Source organism: Notolepis coatsorum (assembly GCF_963971535.1).
Source record: "Notolepis coatsorum genome assembly, chromosome: 14".
NCBI lineage: Eukaryota > Metazoa > Chordata > Actinopteri > Aulopiformes > Paralepididae > Notolepis > Notolepis coatsorum.
This window is the reverse complement of record NC_140178.1, coordinates 106117910-106139106: the sequence shown is the minus strand read 5'-3', so window position 1 is coordinate 106139106 and position 21197 is coordinate 106117910. Positions and strand designations below refer to the sequence as shown.

General features: G+C 43.9%; 1 protein-coding gene across 1 annotated transcript in view; it reads right to left on the bottom strand.

The window, feature by feature from the left end:
• The window catches only part of fbf1 (Fas binding factor 1), a gene marked incomplete at its 5' end in the record, with an annotated part of 114308 nt that overhangs the window by 12102 nt on the left and 81009 nt on the right, over window positions 1-21197 (bottom strand). The window contains 2 exons of the mRNA XM_084329262.1: window positions 4414-4544; window positions 16148-16265. Coding sequence (XP_084185388.1) covers window positions 4414-4544; window positions 16148-16265 — 249 coding nt within the window. The remainder of the gene's footprint in view (window positions 1-4413; window positions 4545-16147; window positions 16266-21197) is intronic.

The following is a 21197-nucleotide window of genomic DNA, read 5'->3' as shown; positions in this document are numbered from 1 at the left end:
GTGATGATGATGCTGATGCTAGGCCTGAGATAGAGCCAGACACCTTTAAAAGAAAAGTATTTAAACCCCGTAGTCTGTTTACTCCCCATCTCAATCCTCCCTCAGTTGAAACTTTCTGCAGATTAGTACAAAATGATGTCCTTAAGTTATGTGAGACCAGTCACAAAGCCCATCTTTATCCAAATTTACTTGAATCGGAGTCTGCAGCACTGAAGGAGCTCATGAAGAAGGAAGATTTAATTTTTAGAAAAGCTGACAAGGGGTCTGGTATCGTGCTCCAAAACAAGAGCTCGTATATATCTGAGATAAACAGACAATTGAATGAGATTGAGGTATATACCCTTCTAAATTCAGACCCTGTGTTCAGATTTTCTACGGAAATCAAAACGGTCCTTAAAAGCCTGAGATTGTCTGAGGCAATTACAGAAAATGAATTCAAGTTTATGTTCGTAGAGTACCCGGTTACTCCTATTATTTACACTTTACCTAAAATCCATAAGGATATGATTAACCCTCCTGGTAGACCTATTGTTTCCGGTATTGGCTCTGCCACAGAAAAAATCTCTCAGTTCATTGATGCGCATATTAAGGATTTGGCCTCTTCTCAGCGTGGTTACTTGAAGGATACCACTACTTTTTTGAACAGGCTCTCGTCCTGCAACATTAGTCCTACAGACTTACTAGTTACCATAGATGTAGTCAGCCTTTACCCCAGCATTCCACATGCAGATGCGCTGGACGCGCTGAGTTTTTATTTAAACTCGAGGGAAGTATTACTCCCCCCTACAGAAGCGCTGGTTAGTTTAACGGATCTAGTTCTAACTAGAAATTATTTTAGATTCCAAGATAAATACTATTTACAAAACAGAGGCCTCAGCATGGGCTCTCCAGCCGCTGTGAACCTAGCCAATCTTTATATGTCCAAATATGAAGTGGATCATATCTTTAATAATAACCCGTTTGAGAAATGTGTCAAATCGTATATGCGCTATATTGACGATCTGTTTTTTATTTGGTCTGGTTCATCATCCGAACTTTTTGCCTTCCTTGAGTACCTGAACTCCTGTAGAAGAACGATAAAGTTTACATTAAAGTTTGATATGTATAATTTACCCTTCCTCGATGTTTTGATCAAGAAAGCCCCAGATGGCATCTCATTACACACAGAGGTTTTTAAAAAGGAGACGGATCGTAACTCGTTCTTACATTATTCTAGTTATCACACCCCAGCCTTGAAGAACAGTCTTCCTTATAGCCAAATACTTCGCTATAAGAGAATATGTGATACTGACGATACATTTATTGCACAAGCAAAGGTACTCCGTGGCAGTTTCCACGAGAGAGGATATAGTGCTGATTTGACACTAAAAGCCTTTAATAAAACCAAGCATATCGACAGGGCCACGTTGTTTATCCCCAGAAAGAAAGAAGATAAACCTGACAAAGTATCTTTCGTGTCTACTTACAGCCCTATTACGAGAGACACGCGGACTATTGTCAATAAACATTGGCATATTCTGCAGTCCGACCCTCTCATAGGGACAGCGTTTCAGCATTCGCCTAACTATTTTTACAAGAGACAAGCAAATTTATCTAATCTCCTAGTCAAAACTGATTTGCCCTTAAAGAAACCTTCTCATTTTATGTCCAACATCCCAGACGGAAATTTTCCCTGCCAATCCTGTGTTCAGTGCCAGGGTATGATTAAAGATAAATTTTTCGCACATCCAAAAACGGGGAAAAATATCCGAGTCAAAGGACGGATAACGTGTAATTCGTCCAATCTGGTGTATTTGCTAAAATGTCCTTGTAATTTTTCCTATGTGGGCAAAACAACGAGAGCCTTTAAATCAAGAATAAGTGAACACAAATGTGCTGTGAGGAATTTAGATGTCAAGTCATCGGTAGCTCGGCATTTCTCTAAGTGTAAGCATACCGTCAACGACCTCAAATATATGGGACTAGAGCTAGTACTCAGGCCAGCGCGAGGTGGAGACAGACACAAACTGCTGCTGCAACGTGAATGTTATTATATCCACCTGTTTAATTGTATCGAACCTAAAGGTATGAATGAAGAGAACGTCTTAACCTGTTTCCTTTAACCTCCTTACTCCCACATTGTTATTTCTGGTCTGATTAAAGATGTTGTTTGTTGCCAAACTAGATGCCCTATGGATAATTTGAAATCAATTAATTCAATTCAAGTAAAGTGGCTCAATTAGCCCTATAAATGAAAGGGCATGCTATATGTTATCAAGTTTCTGGTAATTTTGTTTCGTTTTGTATTGTATTGTTTATAAATTTATTGATGATAGATATAGATATATCTATACATATGTATAAATTATGATTGTACTCTATTTTGATAGGTCATTCATTTAGTCATATTGCATAGGCACACCTGCGTTGTGATGTCATTTCCTGCCGTGTCATTTACCTGCCAGGTGTATATAATCATCACCTTGAATTCATTTCCAGTGCTAGCCATACCACTGAAGAAGGACATTAGTCCGAAACATGTCTGCTTTGATTCAGGCTGCCAATTAAAAAAACATTGAACCTGTGAGTGCTGGTCCGGCTACCCTGCTTTGTTATACTGAACTTTATGGGATTACAGCACCCAGTGTGAGTACTTGTGAGCGCGGTCTAACTTGACTATATGTTCTATGTCTTACCTTGACTGTCTATTTTACTGCTATCTATTTTATGCTTTATGTCTGCACTTTATGCATTGCTCTTGATCTGCCAATGTTGTGCTCATTTTATGCCTGTCTTTTTGTACTGCTGTGAAGCACTTTGAGCTGCAATTCTTGTATGAAAGGTGCTATACAAACAGTGTATTATTATTATTATTATTATTATTATTATTATTATTATTATTATTATTATTATTATTATTATTATAATTATTATTATTATTATTATAGTTTGCTTCATTAATTAAAGGGTGTGAATTTAAGTGTTCTCTAGTGCCTTTTGTCCGCTTTAAGGTGGTGGTATAATTTAAAGGTTGTGGTGTCGAAGTAAAAAAAAATCTGGACTAAGCCCCGGGTCTCCTACAATCCTAAATCCGCCCCTGGTGAGGCGTCTCCTAATGATGTATTAGAGTAGACGATTACAAGCCATTGATTCCGGGAGTTCAACTGGAGAGGATCAATTCTATTTGAGTTTTCTTTCCTAAAACCAGGCGTGTAAAAAGTACCCAGAAATTATACTTAAGTGAAAGTATGGGTACCGTCTCAAAATCGTACTCAAGTAAAAGTCAGAGTATCTGGCTAAAAGTAAAAACACACTTGAGTAAAAGTAAAAAAGTTTCTACTTTTAAATGTACTTTAAAAAGTAAAAACTTTTTTTCTGACTGTCTATTCTTCTGATAGCAGGTGTTTAATCAAAGATCCCCCCTTTCTAGTCTTGCACAAGGACCAATCAGCATGGGTATGGGTGCGTTATATTTCCATTGATGGGGATTTGATTGGCTGTTTTTAAATAAAGTGCAGCCAGAAACATTAATGTTAGTTCGGCCAGAGAAAATATACGAATAAAAATAGTTGGACCTGCGATATTTGTACTTTGTAGGTCTGCATTTTAAATGTAAGGAGTAAAAAGTATGTTTTTTTTCTCTGAAATGTAATTGAGTAAAAGTACAAGTATACAAACCTAATAATACTTGAGTAAAGTACAAATCCCAAAAAACAGTACTTAAGTATTGTAACAAAGTACAATTACTCAAGTACTTTACACCCCTGCCTAAAACAATGCATATATTTAATCAATGGCAGTTCTACTAGTCTTGGAAATGAGACCTTGTGATTCCTTTACATGAAGGAGGTGACATAAATAATTACTACCCTGCTTAGCAAAAGTTCTGGAATCTTTGGTAATCAACTCATCCTTTCTCTTAACTGCACCCATATAGATTTGGAGTCAATCACAGCACTATGTCAGGTATTGGATACAGATAATAGTGTTTGCTTTAGATAAAAACACTGCCCTTTTTGTGGATCTGTCAAAAGCTTTTGATAATACTTTCCTCTTACAAAAATGATGCGATTGTTTTGGACAGAAAGGCTTGTGATTGGATTGAGAATTATTTCAAGCGTCAGTGTTTCAGTTTGATCAGAATGAAGCTCCGTTAGCTGGTTACCTGTATATTTGCATATGGTATATATATGTCACAGATGTAACAGTACTATATACCTGTATGTCATGTACCATGTCATACCCTATGTCATAAATGTCATGATGTCATGTATGTCATAAATGTCACTATGAATTGAAAATGGGGGACCCTGATGTAAACAAGACAAAAGTCTTTCTCTGGTCTGCATCCCCTTAACAATTGTGTGTATCGAGCCGTACTGTATTGTACCCATTCTGCAATCTGTTAAATAAAGTTTTCATTCATTCATTCACCTTCTCCGCGGTGTGTCTAAGCAGAGCCAGCCTGGCCTGAAACTCAGTGGACCCGGGGCTGGATGTGGAGGTGAGAGGAGGGATGTTCAGGGTGGACGCCAGCAGAGGAGGACCTGCCAATCCTGAGAAGTCTGGTGGTGGAGAGATGAACAAGCGGTAATAATACAAACACCATTTAATAGAAAACAAGAATCAGTTTAGTGTAATACTTATGTCTCACCTGTAGACAAGACAATGTACAAGTCTACTGATCAATGGTGGAAAATTACATATCTGTAGATACTATATCTATATTATCTGTACATATCCCTTACCTACTCTTACTAGTTACACGGCTGGCCAGTATGACTTACTACCATAGTGTCTTAATATGTACAGTGATACAGGTATATTTTATATCCACTTTAATCACCTGTACATTGTATATTACTGTTGCACTTTACTGCTACATTTGCACTCTGTTTGGGTGCCAGACTTCTTTTCATTGTACTGTACTTGTGCTGTATGATGACAATACATTTGAATCTAATCTAATCTAAACTAATCTAATATGCATTTGAATTTCAGAGGGCGGTGTAGAGAGTTTGAAAATGCCTCTATTTAAAGTTTTACACAAAAAACATATTTTTTTAAAGATTATTCAGAACTACTCTAACAGTATTTTACTTTTCAATGAGATCCCACATGTTAGACTACCAAGCCAGTAGATGGCGCTCCTGTGAGTGACAGAGGAAGACAGTATTGACCACTTGCACAATGTGGGGGCGTCATATCCGGTTGGTGGACGGAGGAAACTATGTGGCGAAGCGGCTGCTGGCTAGCGGAAGGCGCCGGGATGGAGGAAGGAGGAGCGGTTGGGTTGGATGGCGGCTGGACGTGGTCGGAGCAGAGGAGGTTGAGGTTTTCGGAGGAGATGGTGGAAGGACTGTTCCGTGTCGATGGCGTGAGGATGTCGGAATGGGAAGTAGAGTCGCTCCGTCAGGAGGGAAGCGTTTTGCAGATTGAATGTTTGGAGTCTGGTCCTGGTGTGCCGGGGCGGTGGTGTCGAAAGCGGGAGAGACTTAAGTTTACTTGTCGAGAGAACTGTTTGATGGGATATGGAGACATGGAGGAGGCTCTAGCATGGAGGGTGGGCTCTCGCTGTCGTGCTGTGTACTCCGGGGATGGCAAGGTGTATCTGGGGTTTGTTTCCTGGATCAAGGGTGAAGACTGCGGGGTCAAGATTGACGGATATGAAGGGAATGAGCTGATGGGTATGTCCGCCTTGCTGCTCCCTGAGGGAGTGAGTTTGGCGATGGGAGATGACAGTATGGAGTGTGGATCGGGGGGTGAGAGCGGGGGAGAAGGGTGGAGTAAGGTGGAGAAGAGGGGCAGGGTTAGTGGGGGGAAGGGGGTGAAAAGGAAGAAGGGTAGGGGGGATAGCTCGAGTGGATCAGATGGTGAGGGTAGAGACGAGGTTGTTGCGGAAGTGATTCATGTAGTGGTTAGGTTTGAGGGGGTGGGGGGAGTGAGCGAGTTAGGGTTGTTCGAGCTGCCAAAACTCGTAGGTAAGCAGTTAGGAGAGGTAAAGTATGCTAGAGTTTTGAGAGATGGGAATCTGGCCGTAGGGTGTGTAAGTGTAGGGCAGGTGGAGATGGCTAGGAAGATGAGGAGCATTGGTGGCGTGGGTATAAGGGAGGTAGTGAGAGTAGGGGAGAAGAGGGAGGGGGGATGTAAGGGGGTGATAGCTGGGGTACCGGTCGAGGTTAGCGTGGAGCAGCTGGTGGAAGGGTTAGGGAAGGACGGGCGTAATGGCATAGTTAAGGGTGCAGAAAGGATGAAGAGGGGGGCAGATAGGGTAGAGACAGAGACGGTAGTGATTAAGTTTGAGGGTAAGGTTGTTCCTAGTGTAGTGTTTGTAGGGTGTAGGTTGTTTAGGGTTAGGGAATTTGTTCAGAGTCCTCTTAGGTGTTATAGGTGTCAGGAATTTGGCCATGTAGCTGTTTCTTGTAAGAAGGGACAGAGGTGTGCTAGGTGTGGCGGGGAGCATGAATATGGGAAGTGTGGAGAGGGAGTGAAGCTGAAGTGTTGTAGTTGTGGTGGGGAGCATAGTGTAGCGTTTAGGGGTTGTGTGGTGATGAGGAGGGAGGTTGAGGTTCAGAGAGTGAGAAGGGATGATAGGATTTCGTATGCGGAGGCAGTTAGGAAGTTAGGTCAGGGAAAGCAAGGTGAGGAAGGAGAAGGGCATTTGGCAGTAAGGGTAGTGCAGGAGGATCAGGGGAAGCAAGGTGAGGAAGGAGAAGGGCATTTGGCAGTAAGGGTAGTGCAGGAGGATCAGGGGAAGCAAGGTGTGGATAAGGGGTTTAGAAAAGGGCATTTGTCGGTAGAGGAAGTACAAGAGGAGAAGGAGAGGGTGTGGGGGGTGAAGTTGGAGATAGTGGCATTTGTGACGAGAGTGGTGAATACTATAGTTATGGTTAGCAGTAGGACAGAGAGGTTAAGGTTAGTAGTTGAGGCGGCGGTACTAGACATGGGTATGAAGGGGTTGACAATGGGGCAAGTATCGAGGGAGTTAGCGAAGTCAGGGAAGAAGGTTGTTGTGAGTGATCAAGTAGGAGAGTTAGGGAAGGGGGTGGTGAGTGCTCAGGAAGGCCAGAGTCAGCCGCAGGGGGCAATGAGTGACTCATAGATTAGGTTGGATAGGGTGGTGATGTTAGGGATGGGTTTTGTTTTGTTTGGTGTGTTAGGGGGTTGAATGGATTTGGTCGCGATCTGACATTGAACCGTTGAAGGAAAAAAAAAAAGAAAAAAAAAAGAAAAAGAAAAAGAAGAGGGGAGAATGGAAGACTGGCCCGATTTCCGGGTCGGTAGGTGGCGGTAAATGGCCCAATTTTGGTGCCCGTCCGCCGTAAAACACCAAATAGAAGAAGAAGAAGAAGAAGTCATATCCGGTTACGTCTCTAGACCAGGGCCCCGTTCCCCGTACCTGGATAACTGAGTTAGCCGGATAACTTTAACTGGATAACTGAGTTAGCCGGACTTTCCGGTTCCCCGTACCTGGATTTTCCAAATCACCATGACAACAGATCCAAAAGTTTGAGCCTGGTCGAAAGCAGAGTTTAAGTTCAAGTTAGCCTGAACCATCGCCACGCCCCCGCAAAGAAGTGACAGCCCGTTTCCTGAAATTATTCCCACAGTCTACGATCTGCATTATACCATTCTGAATTACGTTTTTGTGCTCCATTCTTCCAGAGGGGGCTTTTGAAATGTAAAATAGACCCAAAATGCTGATACTAAATTCACTTTGTCCTAAATAATGCACGTTATATATACCGTGGCGCTCGCTCGTGCGATGTACACATTATGTGGTTATTTTAATTGTAACTGGGATTAAGATGTCTGATGAGATGCGCTGTTTGACGGATTTGAGAAATTGAATGAGCCGTTGACGTCACATTAATGAATGAGGATAAAGAGATAAAACTTCATTCAAAACAAAGAATATTCTAAACACGGGTCTCTCGTTCATTAATGTATAAACAATGAATTTATCCCATCTGGCACAGTGGCTCAGCGGTAGTGCTCAATCTTGGCAACCCGGCGACCGGGGTTCGAAACCCCGTCTTTCCAATATAAATTTTTGGAATATAATATTAATGATTATACGCAAAGGTAGCATAGTTTTAAGTTAAAATATTATAAATCTACATGCATTGAGGATGTCATTCTTTATATAGCTCTCAACGTGCACCAAATTGAATTATTCCTATATTGCAAAAAGAAGGAGACGACTGGGTCTCGAACCCCGGTCGTCTGCGTGAAAGTCAAAAGAACAACCCGTTAGACCACAGAGAAGATAAGTAAAAGATCGACCATACATCAATCAATGGGTAAGGGAGCCGTATCGTTATTCTGTATAACAGTTTTACTAATTATTTTCGCTAGCAAGATCTCATTTGATTATTCAATCCAGCAGGCAAGTTTAAAGAAATATAATCTGATTGATTGAGGTAATGAGGGACTTGAAATTAGCCTATAGATAACGCATTTAACTTGTCGGCGAGGCGATTGAGCCGTACTGCAATATGTTAATAAAGTTCTAAATCAATTAATCAATCAATGCCGCTAGAGAATCAGATTCTCTGCTATCGATACGTGCTGGCTTTTCAACTGAAGCGGCCGCGCGCATTTAGCCTGGGTCGCAAGTCTGGCTTGAGTTAACGAGACTGAATCCACCTTCGAGGAACAGGAAAATCCCGGCTTCAAACATCGGGTTAACTGAAGCTGGATAATGACATCTTGATCGACTTAGTTGAACCAGGTACGGGGAATAGGGCCCAGCAGACTTCTTCCGGTCCCATCACAACACATTGAGTTTAGCAACTTTTCTCCCGTCAATTAAACAACTTTATAGTCACTTTTTTCTTTTTGAATTACCTAAAAAAATTATTTAATAAGCAAACGTTTGTAAAGTGTGTTTGTCAGCGGGGTCCTTTAAGGTTTTTGGGCTGTATTTCATGTACAAAAGTTTACTGTTAGTTAGCCACATTAGCACAGAGTGTTTTCACGGCATGTCATCAAACCGGAACTCGGCCATTTGGGAGATACTGAATGTATCCAATGCAAGCGAACTAGCATCTGTTCCTGGTCATTGTCTTCACCACCTATTAGTCCGAGTTTATCAGAATATCGCGCCCTTTCCTGCCGACTAAGTCCTTCTCTGTAGGTTCTAGCAGCTTCCACGCACTTTCCTTTACTTTTCTGTGGTTTAGACATCCTAAAATCCTAAAAAGTCAACTTAAATCAATTTTAGCTCCGCCTAAATCCAATCCAATACATACACATGTCAGTAATAAACCGCTGCTGGCTGAGCAAGGCAACAGAAATGAACGTGTCCTATTACTCATCATTCACACGTATTAAGATAACTATCTAAAACATTCCTAAAGATGTTTAAAACTAATATGAACTGTCAGTGTTGTGTAACATTTTGAGTGTACATGAACATGATGTAAGTTTGGACGAGTAGTTTATTGTTTTGTCAAGTTGAATAATGGCTAACTGCTAGCTAGCTACTTTCACGATGTTACCACAGACAGCACACGTGGTGCTTGTGTGTGTGTATGACTGAGAACGTGTTACTGTTATCGCCAACGTGTATTTGAGTTAATGTTATGAATGTAAGTGTAAAGGCCATACGAGTGTTTTGGTTATTAAGTAGTGTCTTATTTATGTTTGAACACTAGGGGGCTCACCGCCTCCATTATGGCCCCTCTTCTATAATGCCCCTTTTCCACTGCATGGTACCTACTCGACTCTACTCTACTCTACTCGGGATTTTCGGTTTTACATGACCAAAGTACCTGGTACCAGGTACTTTTTGGGTACTTTTTTAGTCCCTGCTCTGTCGAGGTTCCAAGAGCGTGCCAAGCGAGTAGAACTGGTACCAGAAAAGTCACGTGAAACACTGCAGACCACTGATTGGTCAGAAGAGAGACGCGTCACTCCTTGGAGAGTCTGAACGAAAACAGAAAGCCGCCATCTTTAATGTCTCGCATAGGATTTCATTATGTTTGCAGCAGGCACAAGTGCAATAAACAAAGGATACAGTCACTGTGTATTCTGCCTCATTTATTGATTAAATAAAACCGACATCAACACAATTTGCCACCGAGCGGAGAGTTTAGTCTCGCAAAAAGATCGCTGACTTGTTAAGGCTTAAGCTTGTTGTTAGGTTAGGTGCTAATGTTGTGCTAGCGTTTTAGCATGGCTATCGTACATAACGTGATCAATATAACTCGCTATTGATTGTTTGTATGAGTAACGTTAATGCTAGTAGAATAGACACAACGTGAGGTAATCACCATCCATTTTAAACCGGTTATTACCTAATGCTAACGTTAGCAAATAGACGCGAGACTGGTAACGTTACAGCTTTGTTGTTAGCCTAATGCTAACGCTAACGTTAGCATAGACAGCCTAGCTAACGTTAACGCTTGTAGAATATACACAATGAGAGGTAACGTTAGCGTTAGCAGAATGGACACAACGAGAGTCTCGTTAATGTTGTTATTGATTGATTGAAAACTGTGTTTTACTCTGGCTTGCGCCTAGCTCACAGACATAGCTATGCTGGAGCTCTCACAGAGCTATGGAGCTCTCAGCTGTACACCAGCAGCCCCGCCTCCCCACACGGAGACAAACTGAGTACTTTATTTTAGTACCTGCAGTGGAAAAGGAACGAAGTACCAGGTACCTAAAGCGAGTAGAGTAGGGTAGAGTCGAGTAGGTACCATGCAGTGGAAAAGGGGCATAAATGGCTTAGCTAATTGCCGTAATCGCATGCACCTGTGATGAGGATACATTTTCCTACCTGTCTCACCGTTTGGAACTGACCATGGAGCAATTGACAACTGTTCTGATTTAACCCTTCATTCACCATCATTCACCTTTGGACAACAATAAACTCTGTAAACAGCAGCAACTTGGGACATTCCATATTTACATCACAAACTTTGGGACTGAATAAGATAATTAATTGCAGGTGCATCGTGGACGCTTGTCGATTCATTGGGGAGCGACAAGCGGACACTACAGTAAGTGTATTAGATTTAGGATGTATTATCGTTTTTGTTCATTGAATGTGATTGTTCCGACTACAGTATTATGTATTATGTTTGTGTTTGGAAGTAAGGATACAGATTGGGTTTATGTCAAAAGGGTTATCGTTTTGCACTTTATTTAGTTTTCTAAAGAATACAGAAGGCGCTCACCACCGATGCAGGAGACGCTGGGTTCGAGCCCAGCTCTCCGCATTGCATTCAGCTTTGCTGGTCGTTCATACATTTGGCAGTATTAGGGGGTGGGAAGCTGATGGGTGGGGATCGGACGTTGTGGACAGCGACTCCTACAGGTCGGTTGGTGCGCCTGCGCAGTAGAATCAGGAAGCAATGGGGGCGGCGTCCCTCCAAAGCGCAGACCCCCGACGCTGAAAGATCGCGCTGTGCAGGTGAAAAGATGTGACGGCTGCTACCTCGAGTACCGGAGGGGACTCGTGCAATGTATGGTGTAACTGAGGGGTACAATTCCCTGACTGTATTAAATAAGTATGGTATCATTAAACCACTACTGTCTTATGTACATTACTACTGGCCATACAGTACACAGGTATATGATATGAACACCTCCACAATGACACGGTTCCACACAAATCTTGGTTATAATAATATTTATTAGCAGCAATGATAGTATATAACAGGGGTGGCCAACCAGTCAGAGACTAAGAGCCACAAAAAAATGACTGTGGTACCACAAAGAGCCACACCATATACCAGCGTTTCTCAACCTTTTTTTTCAGTCACGGCACCCTTCATGTGTTTATAGGTCTCACCCTCTGGCCTCTGAAGTTGCTAATGTCTTTTTTATTTGGGCCTCACAGGGTTAAAAGTACCCTGTGAGACCCACGGTTGCAAAATTACAAAATCACTTTTAGCCATTTAAAAAAATAATGTTTATTTAAAAAATGTTAAAGGGGAACTATTTTACTATTTCTTTCACTATTTGGGCACTTTTACACAATTCCTGTGAGTCTATGGAACACCTAGGTTTTTTTCAAAAAAAATGCATTGTTTTGTATTTCTAATCAAGTACTAAAAACTAGGGATGCCCCGATCGCGTTTTTTGCCACCGATACCGATCACCGATCGTCGTGAGCCATATCGGCCGATACCGATACCGATCGTTTTTGATTAAAAAGAAATTAAAAATTATTTTATATAAAAAGTTTTTTTTTTGTTTTTTTATAAAATATATATATTAGATAATTAGACTTGTACTTGTATTATCTGCGAGACATCGCCACCACGCAACAAGTCAAAATTGTCGCTATCTGCAAACAGCTCCTGTGTGTACTCTAGTAGCCCAGCTCCAAAAAGGATTCTCCGGCGCTGCAGCGGGACCCTATTGGTAACGTTATGCTTTGGTCATTTCACATTCAGCAAGCCCTCAGCTCGAATACGCATTAAATCAATGTTATAAGACATTGATATCAAGAGCTATCTGTAGCTACTGCTAGCCGGCTAGATGACGTTAAGACAGAACTTTAGTTCAATGGGACATTTCGTTTTGAACAGTAAACTAACGTCAGCTAACGCAAGCTAACGCAAGCTACCGGAGGTATGAACATGGACTACTAGATTTTCTGGATAATTTGTTGATATCAGGAGCTATCGGTAGCTAGCCGGCTAAATACCGTTAGACAATGCCTACTAAACGTGAATAGTTGACTGGGTAATTTTGTTTAAACAGTAACGATAGCTAGGTAGCTAACGTTAGCGCAGGTCGAATGCACTACAGACTCGAGCAGAGGAGCCGCACCTCTTTGTTTACAAACTCTACACGGGGGCGGGCGGGGCTAGGGAGGAGGAGCAGTTTGCAGGTCCTGTGCGTCTGAGACAAGCGAGTGAGATATCCACTTGATCAGTTTCCGCGGAATTCCCCGATCGCATATTTATACTGATTATCGGCCGATAACGATCGGTGGCCGATCGATCGGGGCATCCCTACTAAAAACCGCATTTTTCTACCTCAAGATCTTAAGCCGTTTTGAGGCTGGGCTCCAACCACTGTGTGGCCTGGTGCCAACTGCCACATCAACTGCCACATTATTATGCAGCTGAGAAATCTCTGACATCACAGATATGCACATTTTCAGATGACTCAGTTCAGTGAGGGTGAATATTGTGAGAGGAGAATTGGAAGAATTCGCCAATATGAGAATTAGAGACATATATCCTATTAATATAAGTCCACATAGCTAAGAAACAATGGTAAACACTGAAAAATGCCATTTATAAGATAGTTCCCCTTTAAGCACATGTATAGTCAATTGGTCCTGTTGTTCAGCCTCACAATGCTATTTGATAGTAAATGTGTTTATATGTCCCACCCTCTGGCCTCTGAAGTTGCTAATTTCTTTTTAATTTGGGCCTCACAGGGTTAACCTCTTAAGCCCGAGATATACAGTAAAAGTGTATATTTTCAGCATTATGTTTGTTTACCAATTATTTTAACTGTTATTAGTGAAATATAAGATTATAGAAATCTCAGGGCATTGAGTCGGAAACCGGCGCATATTGACAGGAGGAAGTGGCACAGCCAAAAGTGAGTGTAGTCTTTTGAAGGAAGAGACTCAGGGCTTTCAAATTTCGAAAAACTACCCTACCCAGCTCACACCAGCCCCTGTCAATCATCTGACTTCTGGATTTACTTTTTAATTTCTCTTATTTTTTGGGATTATCTCCCACAAACCTGAACGTTATTGCCATAAAACAGAACGCAGTTAGTTAGTTAGTTTACCTTTCTGTGAACGTCTTGCAAAAAACGGTGTTGCAATATGATGAAGAATGGTGGAGAAATTTACATTATAAAAAAGATGGCAGAATTCAGTACTGTATCTACAAAACCTTCTGTTTAATCATCTTCCCTTTATTCATTTGCTTAGATTTTTCAGGTCTGGTCAATTTTAGCATGGTGTTATTTACAGTCAAAGATAATTTTTTTTTTAAATAGAATTGATATTCTCCTTTGGTTCATTACAATTTACTCAAGCCTAGTAACAGACACACTATTTCTGACACTGATCCATATATGTCCCTAGATTCAGATACCAAGAACATGCAAATGGACCATTTAAAAAAAATTTGTAAATGTTTATTCTACGTCCTTATGGAATGAGTGACATAAAAAAAAAAAGTAAAAAAAAAAAAAAAAAAAAAAAAAATTTAATTTTTTTTTATGGATGGAAGAGCCGCACATTGACGGGCAAAGAGCCGCATGCGGCTCGCGAGCCGCGGGTTGGCCACCCCTGGTATATAACAATACTTTACTTAGAGTCGCGCTTATAAGGCGAAGAATGTGCGTGAGTAAATCAATAGCGTAAGTCCATTGGCATATTACGCAGGAGATAATGAATACCACCTGTATCTTAGGAATTATATCTATGGTACACTAGTAAGGCAGCGGGAGATACTAGTAGGGTCCCTCCGGTTGTAGGCCAGCAAGGGGAGAGGGTTTGTCGGTAACGAAAGTCTGGATCACCGGGGAATCAATAAGCTCCAGCTACGGGAGACGGTACATTACTCCCTTGATCGGCAGACGAAAGCAGCAGCTATTCTCCGGTATGCGGTGCAGCATGGAAGAAAGCTAGCCAGCCTCAGGCGTCTTAGAGGCGGGCTCGACGATGCTCCTCACAGGGTAAATCCCACACAGTTGTGGGTGTAGACGATTCTCCGCTCCATCAGATACAGGACCAAAGCAAATATAATCCAGCCGAAAAGGGCTATGTAGTCGTCGGGTAGGTTATCCAGTGTACATGTCCACACGGTCCTCGTCTAGGGCTCCTCGGGTGAAGGCGCCAGGTTAAGCTGCCCAGCCTGGATAAGCACACTAGCTGGTACGAGGAAACGTTGGTGATGCTGGTCACTGTAGAACGGTAGCCGCACGATACACTATACATAAATAGACTATTACTGAATTAATAGAATAGGTCGAACTCGACGGTACAGCGTTAAACTCTGATACTTCAGCTATCAATTCGCACGCGGTCTCAATGCTCTATTTGGGGCCAAACGGGCCCTACTTCACTGCACGTTGTATCGTGGGTGAGGCTTCACTTGGGTAACTCAAACTACTTCTGTATTCACCTGCGCCATATTTATATGTTAGGTGAACAAACTAGTACCAGCCTTATTCCTGTCTCGTATTCTTGCGCAGAGCCGCTCATGTCCAGGCATGTCTTTGGCGGTGACTTTGAACTAGACCTTGGGGGTATGGCAGTGGCGCCTAAGGGACCGCTGTCCAATAGGAGAACGAAATATTATGGTCTGTACTAGGTTAAAGGGATATTCCGTGTGTATGTACAAAGAATACACAAGGGATATCAGACGATATACAAATATTATGCAATATATATCAATCAATAAATATATATATTCGGTTTAATCTGATCCTTCGTAACATAATGCTTCGTCCACATTACAGCCGGCTTGTGGGAGGCATGGCCAAACAGCGTTCGAGACAGGGGAGGGTAGAATTGGACGATACGAAATTGGGATGGGAGAAAAATAGAAAATGGGAGAAAAAGTAGATAAAAAAGAAGAAAAAAAATACATTTGTATATTGTGTATTTTTGAACGGCCATTCTAAGGTTTCTCTCCTCCACATTGCCTGTGGTGCATTTTTTCCTATTGCTAGGTTTTAGTGAGTTGTTCCTCACCTTCGCGTGGGGTATGTCAGATTTTATTTTATTGACAACAAACATAACAACATTGACAGATCAACATTTGTATTTGCCTTGTCAGGTATAAAACTAAAAGTCCAGGACTTATTTCCATCGTTGTCCCCGTCAGGCCAGGGAGTGTTGCATTAATTTATTTAAAATGTTTTGGACTTCATGGTGTTTTTGTTTTGTTCTTGATTTATTGTGATATTTCTTCTTGACTTGTTTAAAGAAGACGTGTCCGGCCCATGGGGACATTAACGTGTGTCATCGGGCCTTACAAATAAATTTGATTTGATTTGATTTAGACAAAGAAAACACATAATTAAAAGGTGAACTTCACCTGTAAAACAAAGCGGGGCTCGCAACTCACTTTTGATGCGCCAAGGTGTTTTAATTGACAAATAATAGCAGCAGATACAACGTTTCGACCCTCTGGTCTTTTTCAAGTATAAACACAACACAAAATGACTTCACCTGTAAGCATGGGAGGGATGGCGTGTAGCGCAGGGAGGGGCTGCTGTAGAGGAGGGGGGGGGGCACCTTGCCTCACCCTCTCAACGTCTCTCCTCATGTCAGTCATCCTGATCCGCTCCTGTAGCAGAGGAACACAACACTAACTGAGCAATGAAAAGACGTTGAAAAAGGACACATTTTCCACCCTCCCACTACTTTTAACACTTTGAGTGCCACCGACGCTAATTGTCGTTGATTTTTTTATTAGCTATCTGAATTCATATTTCATCAACCGAGTCTCCCGTTGGTACAGCAGACCCTCTAGGAGCTCAGATGGGAAAATACCGCCCCCTATCGTCTATCCCTGTGTAACTGCAGGCCATTCGATTATACTGCTGGATCCCTGTGGGGGGAGCCAACTGGCTCCATTATGCTGGCGAGGGATCTGATGATGAGGGAAGTGATCGCAAGTTGGAAAGCAGCGTGGAATATATATTTACAGCAGCCAATAATCAATCAATAAACGCGATCGATATTTGGAATGGCGATCAGGAATTGGAATAATCTTTTTGGAGAACATCTGATCTAAGGTAAGGAGTCTATGTTACCAGTTTTAGGATAATCAGAGCTGTATTCACTGAGATAACAGCATGTCCCGTGTGTGTGTATGTGATGTTGAGGAAATTAGAGAATAGATTTTTCAGCCCGCTTCTATAGCATGCATAAGTACACATATACTATCGATAATCTAGCGTTTATTTGAAAACGATTCATAAATAGGCCGACAAATGACAACGTGTCTAGTGTATTCGAGAATATTCCAATAAATGCCGTTTATGGGGAAACTTTCTATTTTCCGGAAATCTTCGAGAGAACGATAGCTTTTCGAAATGCTATGAAAAGGATATGAACCGATTAAAAAAACAATCCGTTTTGACAATGTTGACTGCAAACAAGTCATTGATAAGCGATGGGCAGATTAGACACATAGCCATAATTTAAAACATAGATTATGCGTTTTTAACGCTAACATTGAAGTGGATGATGGCATTCAAGGGGGTAAAAAGGAAAACACGGCCGGCACTGATAGTGTTAAGGACTATCGCAGAGTTGTTTACACACACACACGCACACACCTTCAACTGTGACCCAGCCTTTCAACTGTAAATTGTCTGTTTTGCTTATGTATTTACTGAATCCGCTTATTAATTCATTTTGGACCGCTACCTTTCCTAGGCGCAATTCAACTGGCCTGTGAAGGAAATCGGGCGCACCTTGGCCTCCCTGCACGGTAGGGCTGTCCCCGACTAAGGATTTGAATAGTCGACTTTGATTGGCCGAAATTGGCAGATGCAAAAAAATATATATAATCATTCCATTTGGGCTGTGGGGGGTGCTTAATGTCTGAAGGAGTCGACTGAAGGCTTCTTGTCCTCTGTGAAAGCATGCAATTGGTCCACTGATGGATACATATTTTTTCTTTATCTACTTTTTCTCCCATTTTCTATTTTTCTCCCATCCCAATTTCGTATCGTCCAATTCTACCCTCCCGTCTCGAACGCTGTTAGGCCATGCCTCCCACAAGCCGGCTGCAATGTGGACGAAGCCTTACATCACGTGTCCCCTCCGGTACTCGAGGAAGCAGCCGTCGCATCTTTTCACCTGCACAGTGCGATCTCTCAGCGTCGGGGGTCTGCGTGGGAGGGACACGCCGCCCCCGTCGCTTCCTGATTCTGCTGCGCAGGCGCACCAACCGACCTGTAGGAGTCGCTGTCCACAACGACTAAGCGTCTCCTGCATTTGTGGCGAGCGCCTTGCCCACTACACCACCTAGCCGCCGCTGATGGATACATCTTGATATTTGTCTACTCTAGTGTGTTCATTAGATGGGTGAAATCCTCTTTCAGTGCCTTCAGTGTTTTCTTAGGCAGTTAGCCTCGCTGGTATGCGCACCATTAGCGTTAGCCACGCTTCTAGGCCTCTTTGCTTTTGGAAAGAATGATAATAAAATAAAAAAATATAATATATATATATATATTTTCTGCATTCGACTAATCGGGGTCAGCCCTACTGCACGGCAATACAAATTACTCGTACTTTTAAAAGCTCGTCAGTCGTCTGTTGTCACTTGACTCGAGCCGTGGTATTATTCGGTTGCATCCAGTGCATTATTACTAATTCATCACACCTACTCTGAAATCAAATCCGTGGAAACGATTGGTTTTGAAAGCCATGGTAGAAAGACATGCCGAGGTGAGAGATCCTTTTCTGTGGTGCTTGTGCGTGACTGCGTGTGTGTTCCACTTCAACCCTTTTGGGACATGCACTCGAGTGTGGTGCATTGGTTGTGTACATCGCCTATGTAGCACACAGCACTCTCCAGGCGTTGCAGGGCAAAGGCTAAGAGAATAGTCAAAGACTCAGTCTCCAGCCACCCAAACAACTGCCTCTTTGCACTGCTGCGCTCAGGCAAGCGCTACCGGAGTCTCATGGCCGGTACAGAGAGACTCAAAAGGAGCTTCTATTCTCAGGCCATCAGGATGCTCAATGACTGTGTAACACTAACCCATCCATTCTACATTCATTGCACACACCCACTTTAAACATTCACCTTTAACATTCAAAGTGTTAACTTTTTAACACTATTTTATCTATTTATTACAACAATATTTGCACTATACCTCTCTACCTCGTTTTTGCATTTTGTACTTTAGTTTTGTATATTGTATATAGTGTTTGGTCTTTATTCTTTCAACTTTTTTTTACTGTATGAAGCACAATCTCAGGAGGCTCATACAGAACCACGCATTTCACTGTAATGTACATGTACCTTATATGTGACAAATAAAACAAAACTTGAAACTTGCAAGTTGCATGCGGGGCAGACGTGTTCAGACATATGGCAATACTGCTCTTGGTTTAGGAGGGGCGGGGCCTAGGTAGAGAGATGGGCGGGCCCAGGTAGAGAGGGGCGGTGTCTAGGTAGATGGGCGGGGCCTAGGTAGAGAGGGGCAGGGCCTAGCTAGAGAGATGGGTGGGCCCAGGTAGAGAGGGGCGGTGTCTAGGTAGAGATGGGTGGGGCCTAGGTAGAGAGGGGCGGGGCCTAGCTAGATAGATGGGCGGGGCCCAGTTCGAGAGGGGTGGTGTCTAGGTAGAGATGGGTGGGCCCAGGTAGAGAGGTGCGGTGTCTAGGTAGAGATGGGCGGGGCCTAGGTAGAGAGGGGCGTGGCCTAGCTAGAGAGATGGGCGGGGCCCAGTTCGAGAGGGGCTGCGTCTAGGTAGAGATGGGCGGGGCCCAGGTAGAGCAGGGCGGTGTCTAGGTAGAGAGATGGGCAGTGTCTAGATAGAGAGAGGGGCGGTGTCTAGGTAGAGAGATGGGCGGTGTCTATGTAGAGAGAGGGGCGGTGTCTAGGTAGAGAGAGGGGCAGTGTCTAGGTAGAGAGGGGCGGTGTCTAGGTAGAGAGAGGGGCGGTGTCTAGGTAGAGAGAGGGGCAGTGTCTATGTAGAGAGAGGGGCAGTGTCTAGGTAGAGAGAGAGGGAGTGTCTAGGTAGAGAGAGGGGCGGTGTCTAGGTAGAGAGAGGGGCAGTGTCTATGTAGAGAGAGGGGCGGTGTCTAGGTAGAGAGAGGGGCAGTGTCTAGGTAGAGAGAGGGGCGGTGTCTATGTAGAGAGAGGGGCGGTGTCTAGGTAGAGAGAGGGGCAGTGTCTAGGTAGAGAGAGGGGCAGTGTCTATGTAGAGAGGGGCGGTGTCTAGGTAGAGAGATGGGCAGTGTCTATGTAGAGAGGGGCGGTGTCTAGGTAGAGAGGGGCGGTGTCTAGGTAGAGAGGGGCGGTGTCTAGGTAGAGAGAGGGGCGGTGTCTATGTAGAGAGAGGGGCGGTGTCTAGGTAGAGAGGGGCGGTGTCTAGGTAGAGAGAGGGGCGGTGTCTAGGTAGAGAGGGGCGGTGTCTAGGTAGAGAGGGGCGGTGTCTAGGTAGAGAGGGGCGGTGTCTAGGTAGAGAGGGGCGGTGTCTAGGTAGAGAGGGGCAGTGTCTAGGTAGAGAGAGGGGCGGTGTCTAGGTAGAGAGGGGCGGTGTCTAGGTAGAGAGAGGGGCGGTGTCTAGGTAGAGAGAGGGGCGGTGTCTAGGTAGAGAGAGGGGCAGTGTCTAGGTAGAGAGAGGGGCGGTGTCTAGGTAGAGAGAGGGGCGGTGTCTATGTAGAGAGAGGGGCGGTGTCTAGGTAGAGAGAGGGGCGGTGTCTAGGTAGAGAGGGGCGGTGTCTAGGTAGAGAGAGGGGCGGTGTCTAGGTAGAGAGAGGGGCAGTGTCTAGGTAGAGAGAGGGGCGGTGTCTAGGTAGAGAGGGGCGGTGTCTAGGTAGAGAGAGGGGCGGTGTCTAGGTAGAGAGAGGGGCGGTGTCTAGGTAGAGAGGGGCGGTGTCTAGGTAGAGAGCAGGCGGCGTCTAGGTAGAGAGAGGGGCGGTGTCTAGGTAGAGAGAGGGGCGGTGTCTAGGTAGAGAGAGGGGCGGTGTCTAGGTAGAGAGAGGGGCGGTGTCTAGGTAGAGAGAGGGGCAGTGTCTAGGTAGAGAGGGGCGGTGTCTAGGTAGAGAGAGGGGCGGTGTCTAGGTAGAGAGGGGCAGTGTCTAGGTAGAGAGGGGCGGTGTCTAGGTAGAGAGAGGGGCGGTGTCTAGGTAGAGAGAGGGGCAGTGTCTAGGTAGAGAGAGGGGCGGTGTCTAGGTCGAGAGAGGGGCGGTGTCTAGGTAGAGAGGGGCGGTGTCTAGGTAGAGAGAGGGGCGGTGTCTAGGTAGAGAGGGGCGGTGTCTAGGTAGAGAGAGGGGCGGTGTCTAGGTAGAGAGGGGCGGTGTCTAGGTAGAGAGAGGGGCGGTGTCTAGGTAGAGAGAGGGGCAGTGTCTAGGTAGAGAGGGGCGGTGTCTAGGTAGAGAGAGGGGCGGTGTCTAGGTAGAGAGAGGGGCAGTGTCTAGGTAGAGAGGGGGGCAGTGTCTATGTAGAGAGAGGGGCAGTGTCTAGGTAGAGAGAGGGGCGGTGTCTAGGTAGAGAGAGGGGCAGTGTCTAGGTAGAGAGAGGGGCGGTGTCTAGGT